Below are 16,328 nucleotides of genomic sequence, written 5' to 3' on the forward strand. Positions count from 1 at the left end.
GAGGTATCATCTGTGTTGGTTCAGTCCTCAAATAGCCACCATGGCTAAAGCTGGGTGAGTCCTAGCCAGGATCCAGCAGCTTCCTCCTTATCCCCACTCGGGTGCAGGTTCCCAAGGCTTTGGGATGTCCTCCACTGCCTTCCGGGCCACAAGCAGGGAGTTGGACAGAAGTGGAGCAGGCAGGACCTGAACTGGTGCCCATATGGGATGGCAGCACCACAGGCATTGTCCTTACATACTACACCACAGCATCAACCTCTATGTCACAATTGGGTCGTTCTTGTAGGTTATTTATTATGGATAATGGCATAATGAAACATGAGAATGCAACTATCTCTTCAGTATGTTGAGTTCATGATGGTGGAATTATTGTAGGATCATATGATACTGCATTTTTTATTTTTTCAGGAATCTCTACAGTGTCTATCAATTTATATTGCCACCAACGGTGTACAAGGAATGTGTAAAGTGGTTATTACTGGAAAAAATGAATTATCAGTGAAAAATGTGTGTAAATAAGTCAGAAATGAAAAACAGCTTTGAAAAAGCCAGTAGGAATGGTGAAGTAAAGATACAGGCAGAAGCAATTAGGAATTAGGTAGCAGTTAGCCCTCTGTGGAGGGTTAGGGCCTCCCTACTTCATTAGGGTAATAGGCAGCAACTACCATTCACATCTGAAATAAATGAGGAAGCTAGGGATAAATACGAGCTAGCCTGCGCACGAGGAAGCAAGGGTGGCGGCGAAGCAGGAGGGTAAAACGCAGGCGCAGACGCGCTGCCCGAGGATACTGGCCTCTGCTGAGCACCTGGCAGACGGATGGAGCAGTTTGTTCACGTTAGCTATGGCTTGTACCAGGGTTATGGGAACGTACTACCACCTTTGGACCAGCCTGGACTCTTGGGGCACAAGCAACCTGACTGGAAGCAAAACGTGGGTCCCCCCACTTTCCTGTCCAGACCTGGGCTGCTGGTACCAGCAAACGCCTCTGACTACTGCATGGACCCTTACAAGCGAACCCAGCTGAAGGCTATTCTCGCGCAGATGAACCCCAGTTTGAAGTTACAGCTGTGCAAGCCCAACACCAGGGAGGTGGGCGTGCAGGCAAATCCACGAGTAGACAAGTCCGTGCAGTGCTCGCTGGGGCCTCGCACTCTGCACAGCTGCTCCCCTAGGGCCAGCACTGGGCACAGGCTGCCCCCGGAAGGCTGGGAAGCCTGTTTGCCCATGACCAGTAGGAAAGGTTTAATCCGGCTGCAGGTGGGTGGCAGCAATGGAGAAGGCGAGGCATTGTGCAGTCCTGTGAAGACTGGTCAGCAGCGATCACCCAAGTTGAAGTCAGAAGAGCAGCAGAAGAAAGTGAGACAGCCAGAGGAGCTGGGGGTTTCAGAGGCCACATCACCTCAAGAAGGGAAGAACAAGCCGCCGCCAGATCTGCTCCAGAAGCCAAACTTCCAGGTAACCTTTCTTTCTACTCTTCAACCAATTTGGTCTGCTCACTCTCCTGTTTCTGGGACAGTTAGAGTGAATTTTCTCTTGCTTCCTTGTTAGGCTTGGTGGAGAGTGTTTTGTTGCAATAATGACCTATGAATTCTGTAAAGTTTTGGTAAAATAGGATGACCGTCTCACTTAACTAAGTCAGTGAAAAAGTTTGGCAAACACTACTATTAGGGATGAGAGAAGGGCTTCAGTTAGTGAAACAGGAAATAGGGTTTGGTTTTGAAGAGAATGTTCTGGCATTGTGGAAAATAGGTTGGGAAACTGAGTTACAACAGCAAGACGGATTTTTAATATTTGAGATGAGAAACTAAATGAACATGGCAGCATTGAGGATAGGTGAAATATAGGTAGCACTTTTTTCCTGATACAAATCCTTAAGACTTAATTTTTTTTTAAATTTTCCTTTTCCCTAAGATAGTAAAAACGCTTCTTGCTGTTTATTTTCAGTTTTTGGAACCAAAATACGGCTATTTCCACTGTAAAGATTGTAAGACCAGATGGGAGAGTGCTTACGTGTGGTGCATTGCTGGGACTAATAAGGTGGGTCATGGCGGCGGGGGTTGCGGGGACACTGAGAGGGGTGTGGGGTGGACTCAGGTGTTCCCTGGAGGAAGGATTCGCTTCGAGCTACAACACAGTGCTCAGAGTGTTGGAGCGGAGCTGACTTGCACTGGCCCTGTGTGTTCCTGAGCTGCACTCTGGAAGTGTGTTTAGTTTGGTAATTCTGTCCATTGGAATGTCAGATTATGTAGATGAGCTTTTGTTTTCATCTCAATTGGGCTTTTCTGGCAGCGTTTATTTATTTTTCATGATATTGTTTTGGAACCATTTTTTTTTGTTGTTGTTGTTGGATGTATTTTGAACAGGTTTAAGTCTAACCCCTAAGAATTTTCACCTGTTTGTCCACCAGGTGGGGCAATCAGAAATCATTTAACATAAAGGTTAGTCTGTAAGATACTGAGCCTTCCGGTTGTTGTTAATATCCCAAATATTAATTTAAATTAGGAGAAATATCAAGACTGGGAAAGCTTCACATTTAACTCTGCACTTCTGGATTTTCATGAACAGCCATAGGCTGCATTCTTTGTAGACCTTCCTTCAAGAATGTGGACAGCAGGTGCCTGTTAGGAAGCTTCTGCCTCCATTTGCTTTGCTCATGCTCTTTGCAACAGCCTACAGCACACCTGTCTCATTAACTCTAAAAGGATTTGAGCTTGAATCCTCTGTGCTGTACCATGTTTAAATATTGCCTTCGAGCTAAAGAACTGTGGAAGAGAGGGCAAAGAGAGATGCTAACCTTTGAATGAAAACTGGGCTTTTCAGATTAGCCGTTTAGTAGACCCAGGAGGTAGAAGATTTTTAAACCAAGTTGAAGTAACTTCCCTTCTGTTAAATTAAACCCTTTTTTCCTTTTGCTAAGTGTTGCAAGGAAATATAATAGTACAATACATAGATGTCTTTACAAGAGTGATAGGATTGATATAGACAAGATATGATTTGGTTATTTATGCACTGGGATCTATGGCATAAAGGTTGGTGAACTGCATATAAGTGTTGGCACTGTGATATCAATGCAGGGTTTTAGAGAACAGAGGAAAAATTTTTTGAATGAAAAAATACTGAAAAACTCAGACAATGGACCAGGACAAAAAAAGGACATGCCTTGCCTAATCATATGTACATAATTGGCTACTTGACATAACATGGGAAACTGAAGTGGTAGTATTCTAATTTTACAAGTAAGGAAAATGAAATCAAAAGACTAAGAAGTGACTGATAGTAGTATTAGTTTAAGACCTTCACACACAGGGTTGACAAGAAAGATATAAAATGAAGAAATGGGGCCTGGGTTGGTAGATGTAGCAGGCTAATCCTTTGTTTATAAGCACTGGCATCCTTTTTTTATAATTTATTTTTATTGGAAAGGTAGATGTACAGAGAAGAGGAGAGACGAAGAGGAAGATCTTCCATGCCCTGGTTCACTTGCCAAGAGGCTACAATGGCTGGAGCTGAGTCTATCCCAAACCAGGAGCCTCTTCCAGGTCTCCCACATGGGTGCAGGGTTCCAAGGCTTTGGGCTGTCCTTGACTGCTTTCCCAGGCCACAAGCATGGAGCTGAATGGGAAATGGAGCCCATGGACATGAACTGGTGCCCATGTGGGATCCCGGTGCATGCAAGGAGAGGATTTAGCCTCTAGGCCATCATGCCGGGCCCAGCACCTGCATCTTAAATGGGCAACGGTCTGTGTCCTGGCTGCTCCTCTTCTGATCCCTCCCTAATTATGGCTTGGGAAAGCAGTAGAGGATGGCCCAAGGCCTTGGAATCCTGTACCCACTTGGGTGTTTGGGAAGAAGGTCCTAGATCCCAGTTTCAGAACTGCTCAGCTCTGGCTGTTGTGGCCATTTGGGGAATGAACCAGTGGCTGGAAGCCCTCTTGGTCTCTTTTCCTAAGAATCTTTCAAATAAAAATCAATATTTTTTAAAAATGAAAACATGGATTACTTAAGAAATGAAGGGTGGCATTTGGCCTACCAGTTAAGACAGGATGCCCATACATCAAATCATAGTGCCTGGGTTCGACTTGGGCTCCAGCTCTGGACTCTAGCCTCCTATTAATGCAGCTCTTCATGGGAAGTCATAGGGTTGGCTCAGGTCATTGGGTTTTGGTCATCCACAAGGGGTACCTGGATTGTGTTTCCAGAACCCTTTCTTCCAGTTAAATTCTGCTGGTCCAGTCCTGGATGTTGTGGGCTTTTGGGAAATGAATAAGGAAAAGGGCATGCTCTTTCTGCCTCTCAAACAAATACTTAAGTATGATACGTTTTTTAAAAAATTGGGACTTAAAGAGTCTACAATGAGTTTGTATTAGAAAAGTAAAAAACATTTTTTTTCAGGTTTATTTCAAACAACTTTGTTGCAAATGTCAGAAGAGTTTTAACCCTTATCGAGTAGAAGCAATCCAATGTCAGGTAAGCATGCAGAACTCTTGCATCGTGTTTATAATACTATCATTTTGAAATGTGAAGTGTCTGTGGCAATATGTTGGGATTTGATAGATGTGGAGATTAATCTGGGAATATTACATTTTCTGTATTTGAAATTTTGTAATGGGAAAAAGCATAAATTCTAGTTTGCTTTTTTTTTTGTATGCAAGGGACAGAACTTTATGATTTGGTTACCTTACATGGTTTGTTTCTGCATAGTGTATATGTGTGTTTATCCCAGAGACACTGTATAATTAGAATGTGATATAATGGGTAAATATTAAACTTGTAGCATGTGTCAGACTTTGGCCTAAGTGTTGTGCATGCATTATCTCCTATAAACAAGCTAAGACATATGATAAATTAGCATGAAGGAGCTAAGGTTACAATCTATGGTGTCACCAGTATTTAGAAAGTCTGAGAACTAGTTACTAATTTTTCTGTGAAGTTGTCTCGAGTTTGGATGTGGGGAGGGAATCTAAAATAGCTTAAAGGAAGCCTTTTCAAAAAAGTGTCATGTAGTTGATTTCATTCCTTGAAACTTAAATCTGTGCCTCAATTTAAAATACTTTTCTGTAATTAGAGATGCATGCTATAAATTCTTCACATTTCACTAGTCTGACATTCTTAGTCTGCTTATGATTAAAATAATTTAAATTTGTTTTATTTAACTGTGCTTATTATGGAGTATACTTTGATTCATGCACTTAATGTCATTTAAATCAGGCTAACTAACATGTCTCAACCAAGATTAAACTTTTATTTTTGATTAATTTGCACAATTAAGTATTAAAAGGTACAGTGTGGTATTTCAGTAAATTCATGCCATGTATCATGATCAACTCAAGGTGATTTCCTCTCTTGATCATCAGTTTATAGTTGGAGAATTCATACTCCTCTATTTTTGTATGTAAAATACACAGTAGGTTATTGTGGACTGCAATCACTCGTGGTGCTGTGGAACACTAGAACCTAACTCCTTCTACCTGTAATGGTATCTGTTGACCAGTTCCCCTCCGCATCTCTTCTACCTTCCCAACATCGCTCATCACTTCACATTCAGATGCATTTTAAAAATTGGGTATAAATACACAAAGATATTTATACAATCTTGTTTGCTTTCTCTTGTGCTCACTTTAGTTGATTTAACAAAAAATCCCTCCATTTTCTCTTCTGGTTTTTTTTTGCTGATGGTTACCATAGAAATGACTTGACTCATTGATTTATCAATCTGAATAAATTGTTAGTCTTCTCCCTGAGAGCATAATTATTTTAGAACAGTATAATTCTATATCACTTTATTCTAACTTCCATGCTGTTCTTGAGCACTTTAATTTTATCCATATTTTGAATTTATATTTATAAAAACTACAAAGTAAGCATATAGCACTAGCTATGCGTTTATCTTTTTTGTTCTTTGGTCTTCTTGAGAATTTTTTTTTGGTATCCTTTTGCATCTGGGATCATGTTGCCTTTCCTTGAACACACCTTAATACTTCCTGTAGTACAGGTATGGAGGCGACGCATTATATTTTGGGGGGTATCGTTGGAAGAGATTTTTTTGCGGAGTATAGAATTTTTAGGCTGAGTGAAGTTCTGTCCTCTAAGAATCTGACTTTGTTTCTGTGAACTGGCTGCTGTTCTCTTTTCAGCTCCTTTGAAGTAATCTCTTCCCCAATCCCTTCTTAAATCTGCTTGCTTTGTAACAAACTGAGCTCCGCTTTGCTTGTCGGAGGTTTGCAATGATGTACCTACTTACGGCTCCTTTGTATTTATCATTTACTCTGTTTAGGAATCATAGGCTTTTTTTTTCTTTTTCTTTTTTTTTTGTTTGAGATCTACTTTTATTTGAAAGAGTTGCGGAGAGAGAATTGGTGGGGAGAAGGGCAGTGAGAGGGAAAGAGAAGGAAAGAAGAATACATCTTCTATCTAACTAGTTCACTTTCCAAATGAGACTGACATTGGGAAAGGAGAGGTGCATTTGCTGGTTCACTCCCCAGATAACTACAGCGGCTGGGCCTGGGCTAGGCTGAAGCCAGGACTTCAAGCATTTCCTGTTGATTTCCCAGGCACATTATTAGGTAGCTGGATCATGAAGTAGAGTAATGACCATATGTGATGTCAACATTGAAAGTGGCAGTGTAGCCCATTAAGATGCGATGCTGGCCCCCATCTACTCTGACCTAATTTTAATTTCAGCTCCTTTGAATCTGTACTTAAAATTAGTCACTTGAGTTATTGTATTTTTTTGTTCAAGAACATTTAAAAAAATGCAGGGGCCAGTGTTGTAGCATGCAGGTATGTGCTGGCATCTTACATGGCTGCCTCCTTTTCCAATTTAGCTCCCTGCTAATGTACCTGGGAAAGCAGCAAAAGATGGCTAGGTACTTGGGCCTCTGCTATTCACCTGTGAGACCCAGATAGTTCCAGGTTCCTAGTTCAGCCTGGTCCAGCCCCAACTGTTGTGGCCATTTGAGAAATGAACCAGTAGAGAAAAGATCTCTGTCTTCCTGAAACTCTGTTGTTCAAACAAATAAATGTTTAAAATTCTAGTTCTTTTCTAGAAATAGTAACCTAGTCTCCTTGAACAGATTGAGCCTAGTGATTTTGAAATTTGTCAGATAATTCCTATAGCTTAACCCTGATGAATGAATTGCAGTCTACTTAGCTTTCAAGTGTGTTGCTCTTTCTTCTCATACACCTGTTTATTTGTTTTTGTTTTTTTAATTGAGGGTTAAATATCCTGTATGAAAAACTGGAGTGATAACCGTGGTCGAGGATAGTCTTCCATAGAGGGTTTATGTTTACTTTAGACAGGCAGATAGGCAAACAATTACCTTAACTTGCTAGTTCACCTATCAAGTTTGTAAATGGGGCCTCAGCACTATGCAGAAAGGTCTATGTTTGGTTCATCTTTATTCTGGGTTCATCTTAGTCCCAACACAAAACCCGAGTTGTGTACCAGGAATACTTTAATATATCTGCCGGCTGCATCAATTTATTACCCACCTTTCAGTCTTTTACTAATCTCACAATTAGTTGGTAGCTTTAGAAGGAAAACAGTCCCAAATGTTAGATTTTTGCATTTCTTACCATAACACTTGATAGTTCTTGAGTGCCCATTTGTACGATGGGATTTCTGTTATTCAGGAGTCGTGGTTAAAATTCTCATACACCACAGTCAGAAATGAAAAGTTTTTAAAGTTTTTATTTTTAAAATATTTGTTTTTTTATTGGAAAATCAGAGTTATAAGAGAAGGAGAGACAGCAAAAGATCTTCCACCTGCAGGTCCACTCCCCAAGTGGCTGCAAAGGTGGGCACTAGGCTGATCCAAAGCCAGAAGCCAGGAGCTTTCTCCAGGTCTCTCATGCAGGTGTAGGGTCCCAAAGTTTTGGGCTGTCCTCAACTGCTTTCTTAGGCCACAAACAAGGATGTGGAAGGGAAGTGGAGCAGCCCATATAGGATCCTGGCACATGCAAGGTGAGGACTTAAGCCACTAGGCTACTGTGCCAGGCCCAAATTTTTCTTAAGGTTTGTTATTTGGAAGGCATATTTGAAGAGATTTCTCTGTGCTGGTCCACTCCCCAAATGGCTGCATCAGTCAGGGCTGAGCCAGGCTGAAGCCAAGAGTCAGTGATTCCGTGTAGCTCTCTCAGGTTGGTGTTAGGGGCCTAAGCATTTGGGCCATCTTCCATTGCCTTCCCAGGTGAATTAGCATGGAGCTGGATAGGAAGTTGAGTAGCAGAGACACAAACCATGGCATATGTGGGATGCTGGTGTTGATAACATGTGGCATTATATGTGTTGTTTTGTACAATTTGCTCATAGACATCTCTTAGGACTCAGGAAAAATGAAGACGAATGGGATAGTGGAGAGAAGTGTTTTGATTTGAGGTTGATATTTAAAACATAAATTTAATCATTTAGTATTGAAATTGTTCCTTGTTTCTAAAGACCTGTTCAAAGTCTCGTTGTTCCTGTCCTCAAAAGAAAAGACACGCTGATCTAACAAGGCCTCATCGGCAGGAACTGTGTGGGCGCTGCAAAGACAAGAAATTCTCCTGTGGCAATATTTACAGCTTTAAATACATCGTGTGACAGGCAATATGGCTTGTATAGTGTGCAAAAGCTGTTTGTAAGTTACTGTGCTGTCTCCCTTTTTGTGAAACTTGGCTCTGACCTGGCATTGGAAAGTTAATCGGACTTTTGTATTTTTTTGTAGGTTGACTAATAGTTGTATAGTATGAATAAAGTAAAATGCATGTTAACTGGATAATGAAAGTACATTGATTGGTGACTACTAGGTGAAAATATTAAGATAATACGTTTTCCAATGCTGCCACTTGGTTAAAAGAAACAATGAAGAGAAAAATAGTCTTTGATAAACCTGATCTTACAAGCATTGGAATGTAGAGATGACCAAAGGTTTAAGTCTAAACAATTAGGAAATGCTGAAACAGAACTTGGTATGTGCCATACATTGTTGTAACCCATTACAGCAGTCATGTTCAGTAGATGCTATTATGTCTTTTAATAGATTAAAGAGGCAAAAGTCAGAATCTAGGTACGTCAAGAATTGCTGCATGGTTCTAATATATTGGCATTTCTTTTCAAGGTCAGGATGGCAGGGAACAGATCACATGAGAAATAAGACCTGTGGATTGAGGGTAGCTGAGAGAAGATAGCTTTTGTTCAGGGAATGGGAAGAACAAAGGCTAGGAGGTAGTGGGTCAAATGTTTGGCCAGATCTAAGAATAGGAACTCTCAGAACCTAATATGGGACAGAAGGTGGAAGAAAGCAGGCTTGGCTCATGAGGGATTCTGAACACCAAGGACAAGTATGTTAAATCCCATAAAAAGATTTTAGCGGGGCTGTGATGTCGCATTCTTTAAAAAGCTCACTTAACAGTGTCAAGAAGATTAGATGGAGTAGGAGGAAACATGCTAGGAAGTTAATACATAAGCAGAGTGATGCCTTGAGCAAGAGTGACAACCAAGGGGATGGAAATTCATGGAGTAAAAAAGAAAAACAGATGGACAAAAGAAACAAAGACTTTTACACTGCTTCAAATGAAGGAGATAAGCCAGTCAGGAGGGATAGTCTAGAGACGGATGGTCTAACCTCAAATCCTGAGTACAGTACATGGTATGTGTGTATGTAGGGAAGTTGTTTACTTTCCACATTTCAGTTTCCTCTTGACTAAAATGGGGACAAGAATAGTTACTGTGTCGGTGGTAGTAGGTACTAAAGCAGCTGATATGCTGTCATAGTCTGGTTTGGAATTCTGCATACTTTATCAGAAATTGGGTGCTCTATGTAGGCAAGAATTTTATTGAGCTTGCATATCTGGAGGTTGAAAATACAAGATTCAGGTTATTTAAACCTCCAGCTGCCTCCTGGCAGCTGGTGGGTCTCAGGACGGGGCGTCTCATGCCTGGATCCCGGACAGCCGCCATGTGCTGAGCTGTCCTCGGGCCTGCTGGTTCCGGGGGCCGCTTCCTTCGGGGTGAGTAGACCGAGGGGGAGGCCTCCGGGGCTGGGCAGGCCCGACACCCACCCGCCGCCCTCATGGGGCGGTGAATGGGATTTGGGAGGGGGGCGACCTTGGGCCTGGGTTATTTAAACCTCCAGCTGCCTCCTGGCAGCTGGTGGGTCTCAGGACGGGGCGTCTCATGCCTGGATCCCGGACAGCCGCCATGTGCTGAGCTGTCCTCGGGCGGCCAGTGCGCCATTTGGTGCCAGGCTCTGCCTGCTGGCCGCCCGGCCAGGGAGCTCTGGGGATTTGGTTCTTTGAGTTGCTGCTTAATTCCCTCCAGTTTGAACCCATTGTGCTTCTTGGACCTGAAACAGGCAGTAACTCTTCCTTAGCAAAACTTGTAATCACTAATAATTCTGAGTACCAAATACCAGTCATGCAGAAGCTAGGGCTTGGGGCCTGTCCTGCAAAAGTAGCTCCAACAGTTGGCCAATGTGTCAACTGGTAATGGAACAGAGTAGTTTAGGCACGACTGAACAAACCTTAGCCCACAAGTAAAACTAGAAACCAGGAGGGAGCAGAGGTCTTGCCGAACTAGGTTCTTGTACCTGCTGGTCTGTGGGAGCCAGGGACGCTAAGCCACAGTGTCTAAGGCAGAGGTCGGGACAGGTGAGGAGCTGTGCCAAGCTGAGTCAGAGCATCCATTGGCAGGCAAGTGATCTATGGCTGGGAACAGACCCGGTTGGGGAGCAAAGGGGACAACCCTAGCTGGGCTGAGGTTCCCACCAAGAGGCACATGGCCTGGAAGGGGAGCTGCGTTCTGATCTGGAAACAGTTGTAGTCTCCCTTGGCACAAGTGTGGACTGGGATTGGATGCACCGAACCGGGCCGGACCCCGACTCCCCCTGGTGTTCTGGAGGACCAGGGCAGATGTGGGATGGACCAGGCAGGGTCTCAAACCCCTACTGAGCCATGTGTGAGCCATATGTGGGTATAGACAAACCATGGCTGGGCTGGAACATCCAACAGCAAGAACCAGATTGGGTGGAAGGCCAGACAGGAAAAGCCACAGTTCCTGTTATTACAGGAGGTGGACTGAGTAGGGTTGGCTCATGGACCCACTGGTAAGCGTGAAACCTGGCATTGGGAGAGGTTCTGATGGAGGAGCCTGGGCAACTCCTCTGGCAGGACACAGACCCGGCAGGTAAACGCAAGAAACAAGATAGGAAACAGCCCAGAAAAGGCCATGGAAAGCTACCCACTGGCATACAATTGGCTGATGTGGGGGCAAGACCAGGCTGAATCTGTCCACATTATCCACTGGCAAATCCAGGCACCAGTGTGGGCCGACCTAGGGTTGGTCGCAACAAAGACTAGTGCACATTATGGAATGCCGAGGTGAGGTTGCCTGTACCGGAAGCGACCGCAGCGCCCTACCAGCCTGAGAACAAGAAAGGAAGTGGGCAGAGCCGGCAGGGGAATAAGGGAGGGTTCCTTTGCAGGACAGCTACTTCCGCAGGAGAGCATGGGCTGGGATGGGGGCAGACCAGACTGGGCAGAGCTACCACACCTGTGCGCCTCATGTGGACCAGATCAGGGAAAAGCCGGACTCGGCGGATTATTCCTACTGGTGCAAGCAAAATTAAAGTGGGCAAGGGTTGTTTGGGCTTAGACGCAGCATCAACTGGAATCTGGGAGTGGGAGAGGCCTGGGAGGGAAATAGTGGGCTCATCCCTCTTGGGTTACCACTTTCACAGGACATAAAACTAAGATAACTAAGATAGCGGCTGGGGTGGAATGGGGTGTGGGACAGACTGGATTACTGCTACACTTACTGGCAAACCAGGGTAGGGAGTGGGTCTGGTGGGGGTTATTGTGGGTCGCTCCAACCTAGGCTGCAGCTCCCGCTGGTTTATGTGAGGGCCAAGTATGTGCTGGGCAGAACCAGGCTGGACTGCAACACCCATTGGTTCCAGTGGAAGTCGGGAGTGAAAACGGAACCAACCCAGCAACTGCAACCACCAGCTGATTGGAGCGATGGACGGTGCCAGGCCCTGTACTTGTTAGCACATACAAGAAGTTTCTTTGGAGATCTTCCTAATCTAAATGCTGGACTCAGAACCCTAACGAAGAAAAGAGAGAAGACAGAACAGGTCAAGCAACCATCTCAGCTATGATGGACTATGTCAATCAGTTGATTTTTCAAAGATCTCATAGTGCTTGGAGTGGCAAGATTGACAGCGATTCATGACTGTTGCAATATCAAAACCACTTGAGCAAGAACCTCAGAGCATGCCCTACATCCGGGACCTGGGGAGGGTGGGAAATTGGGTGGGCCTTCTCCCTTAAATAACCCCCTTTAAACATGAAGGTAACAATATGGAAAACATACTAGTATTATCCACTTTCATGTAGCCCTTGAACCTTCTTACCCTAATTAACTATGTAAAAAATGTCAAAATAAAATCTTATAAAAAAAAAAAAAAAAAAAAAAAAGAAAATACAAGATTCAGTGGACCCATACATTTTGTCTTTGGTATCATATCAGAGTGTATGCAGAATTCGCAAAGAATGAAAGTGGAAAAGGCTAAAAAAAGGTGCAGTGCCTCACTTTATAATAACCAATACCTTAAAGCCTGACCCATTCCTGAGAGATAGGAATTAATCTCTTCCAAGAGTGATGACCCCTTCACTTAAATGCCTCCTGTTGGACCCAACTCTTAAAGGGCTTGCTACCTCTCAATAAGATGTTGGAGACTAGGCGTTCGGCTGGTGTTTTAGGTAGTTGCTTAATCTGTTTTGCAATGCTGGATCAAGGGAAAAATTTTATGTTTGATTTTAAAGACAAGACTAGGCCTGGCCCAGTGGCTAAATTCTCTGCTTGCATACACTGGATTGTGTCTTGACTGCTCCATTACCCTTCCAGCTCCCTGTTTGTGGCCTGGGAAAACAGTAGAGGATGGCCCCCAAAGCTTTATACCCTATACATGTGTGAGAGATCTTGAAGAAACTCCTGGCTCCTGCCTTTGTGGCCACTTACCAAGTGAACTAGTTTCTCTTTCTATGTAAATCCTACTTTCTAATAAAAGTTTTGTCTTTCAGATTTATTAATTATCTGACCTTTGTTTATAAAGTTATGGAATAATGAATTATGAAGCAAAGTCGTCAGCTGGGATATTAGGAAGCTGAGGAGGTAGGCTGATATGTGAAGCAATTATCTCAGGCATCAGGAAATTGAAGTTACCTGATACATTTATGGTCTAGAGTTGTCCAAGAGTGTTGAGAGCCCACTTTTTAAAAAAGATTTTAATTCAGTTTTATTTGAAAGGCAGAATTAGACAGAAGGCTAGACCCTCCATGTGTTGGTTTCCTCCACAAATGACCATGATGGCCTGAGCTGAGCTGATCCAAAGTTGGGAATTAAGAACTTCTTTTGATTCTCCCCTGTTGGTGCAGAAGCCCAAGCACTTGATCCATCCTCTGTTTCTTTCAAAGGCACTTTAGCAGGGAGCTGGATTGAAAGTGGAGTAACTGGACTTGATCTGGTGTTCAAGTAGATTGCCACACCCAAAGGCAGAGAATTAGCAGGCCGTGCTAAGATACCAGCCCCAAGAGTCTGGTCTGAGATTCAGGACTATTTGAGATTTGCTTAGTGCTACCTTGCAGGCTTGGTTACAGGTGCATCCTACTCAAGTGTGGAAAAGGCCGATCTCTCGTACAACCAGGCTTGCAGTTTAACCAGCTAAATGGGAGAGGGTAGGTAAGGCATTCTTTTAAGTGTCAATAGGGAAATGATTATGATTAGTGGGATTTAAACTGGTTCAGAAGAGTGAAGGCAGATAAGGATCAGATTATTATATTAGCAGTTTGCAAGGGGAAGTGTAAAGGAAAATAAATCCTTGTTTGAGATGCTTAAAGGTGAAATTCTGGAACTAGTACACTTTTTTTCAAATTATTTATGTAAATAAAAAGGATTATATGCACTCCAGCAGTACAGTTCCAAGATGACCACACTTTTGTCATTCCCTCCCATAATACCACCTCCTTTGTTAGTCTTTGCAAAGACATAATTTTAACCCACTCTACACTCACGGGGTTAATTTGCCAATAATCATGATATTAAGTTCAAAGTGGGAAGGCCACAGTTCCACTAGAGTATAAGCCTTGGGTAAAATTGATAGTCCTATCTCAATATGATCATTCCATTCCTGAACTTTATTGTATATTGGCTGATGCATATGATAGAAAACATGGTATTTGTCTGTTTGAAACTGATTAATTTCACTAAACATAATTGTCTCTAGTTTTAGCCATTTTTTGTTGCAAAAGATTGGATTTTATCTTTTCTGGCTGAATGGTATTCTGCTTGTGTATGTATCACATTTTCTGTATCCAGCCATCCATTGATGTGCATCTGGGTTTATTCCTTAGCTATTGTGAATTGAATTGCAGTAAATGAAGGGGTACAGATAACTTATGCCGATTTTATTTCATTTGGATAAATTCTGAGGGAATGGGATGCCTGAGTCATATGATCTATTTTTAGATATGTGGACAGTTTAACTAGCACAACCAATATAGAAGGCAGTATAAATTCCCACTAACAATGGATTAAGGTACCCCTTTCCCTATGCCCTTGCCAGCATATGTATTTTTTCATATTGGATGAAAGACATTAAAGTCACTGTAGTTGGGTGAGAGGAAATCTCCTTGTGTTTTTTATATTCATTTTCCTGATGGCTGGTCATCCTGAGGATTTTTGGTGTGTTGGCCATTTGTACTTCATCCTGTGAAAATTGTGTGTTATGTCATTTGCCCATTTCTTGACTCTGTTTTGTTGAGTTTCTAGAGCTTTTTATAGGTCCTGGATGTTAATCCCTTATCAGTTGCATAGTTGGCAGATATTTTCCCCCATTCTGTTGGTTGCCTCTTCACTTTGTTAGTGATTTCCTTTGCAGTGTAGAAGCTTCTTAGCTTGATGTCTCCCATTTGACCAATTTTGCTTCAATTACGTGTGTTTGGTATCTTTTCCAGGAAGTCTTTGCCTACACTTTATTCTTGCAGCCATTCCCTGTGCTTTCTTGTAGTAATGAGATGGTATTAGGTGATTTAGATCCTTGATCTATTTTGAGTTGATTTTCCTGTAAGGTGTAAGGTAGGGGTCTTGTTTCACACTTGGCATGCATGGATCCAGTTTTTCCAGTACCAGTTGTTGAAGAGACTTCTCTCCAGAGTTTGATTTCAGGTTGTTTGTGAAAGATGAGTTCGTTTTAGATGTTGGACTAATTTCTGGGATTCTCTTTTCTGTTGATCTACATGTCTGTTTTTGTGCCATCATCAGGCTGTTTCGATTATGATGCACTATAGTGTCTTGAAGTCTGATATTGTGATGTCTCCAACTTACTGCTTAATTTGCTTTAGCTATTTGAGGTCTCTTTATTTCCATATTAATTTTAGCATCATTTTTCATAACAGAAAAAAATGTTGGTATTTTGATTGGGATTACGCTGAAGTTGTAAATTGCTTTTGGGTAGTATGGACATTGTGATATTAGTTCTTCCAATCCACAAACCTGACAAATTCTTTCATTTTTGTATGATTTTCTCATTTACTATTTTTCAATTTTATTGTAGTGATTTATTCCAAGGTATTTAATTTTTTTTAAGATTTATTTATTTTTATTACAAAGTGAGATATACAGAGAGGAGGAGAGACAGAGAGGAAGATCTTTCATCTGATGATTCACTCCCCAAGTGAGTGCAATGGCCGATGCTATGCCGATCTGAAGCCAGGATCCAGGAACTTCTTCCCGGTCTCCCATGCAGGTGCAGGATCCCAAAGCTTTGGGCCATCCTCGACTGCTTTCCCAGGCCACAAGCATGGAGCTAGATGGGAAGTGGGGCTGCGGGGATTAGAACTGGCACCCATATGGGATCCGGGAGCTTTCAAGGTGAGGACTTTAGCCACTAGGCCATGGCGCTGGGCCCAAGGTATTTAATTTTTTTTTTTTTTGTAGCTATTGTAAATGGTAATAATGATTGGTAAGTTTTTTTTTTCTCAGCCATGGCATTGTTTGTGCATTCAAAGGCTATTTTTGTTTGTTGATTTTATATTCTGCAACATTACCAAACTTGTAAGAGTTTTAATAGCCTCTTAATGGAGTCATGGGTAATTTGTCTTCCTGCTTTCCAACTTGGATACTTGGATCCCTTTGATTATTTTATTTATTATTATTATTATTATTATTTTTTGCCTAATGACTCTGGCTAAAACTTCCAGAGCTATATTGAGTAATAATGGTGAGAGAAGACATCCTTTTCCAGTTTTGGATCTAAGTGGAAATGCTTATACCTTTTCCCTGTTTGAC

The 16,328-nt window shown here is 42.3% G+C and overlaps 1 protein-coding gene across 1 annotated transcript; it reads left to right on the top strand.

The window, feature by feature from the left end:
* Positions 1–788: 788 nt before the first annotated feature.
* Positions 789–8,677, top strand: ZAR1L (zygote arrest 1 like). Its single transcript, XM_040979894.1, has 4 exons — positions 789–1,456; positions 1,946–2,038; positions 4,394–4,468; positions 8,439–8,677. Exons 1-4 carry the CDS (start codon positions 818–820, stop codon positions 8,580–8,582), a joined length of 951 nt encoding a protein of 316 aa, XP_040835828.1. The 5' UTR covers positions 789–817; the 3' UTR covers positions 8,583–8,677.
* Positions 8,678–16,328: the final 7,651 nt, after the last annotated feature.

This window comes from Ochotona curzoniae, unplaced genomic scaffold (genome assembly GCF_017591425.1).
Source record: "Ochotona curzoniae isolate NIBS_2020 unplaced genomic scaffold, NIBS_Ocur_1.0 contig_3332, whole genome shotgun sequence".
NCBI classification, from domain to species: domain Eukaryota; kingdom Metazoa; phylum Chordata; class Mammalia; order Lagomorpha; family Ochotonidae; genus Ochotona; species Ochotona curzoniae.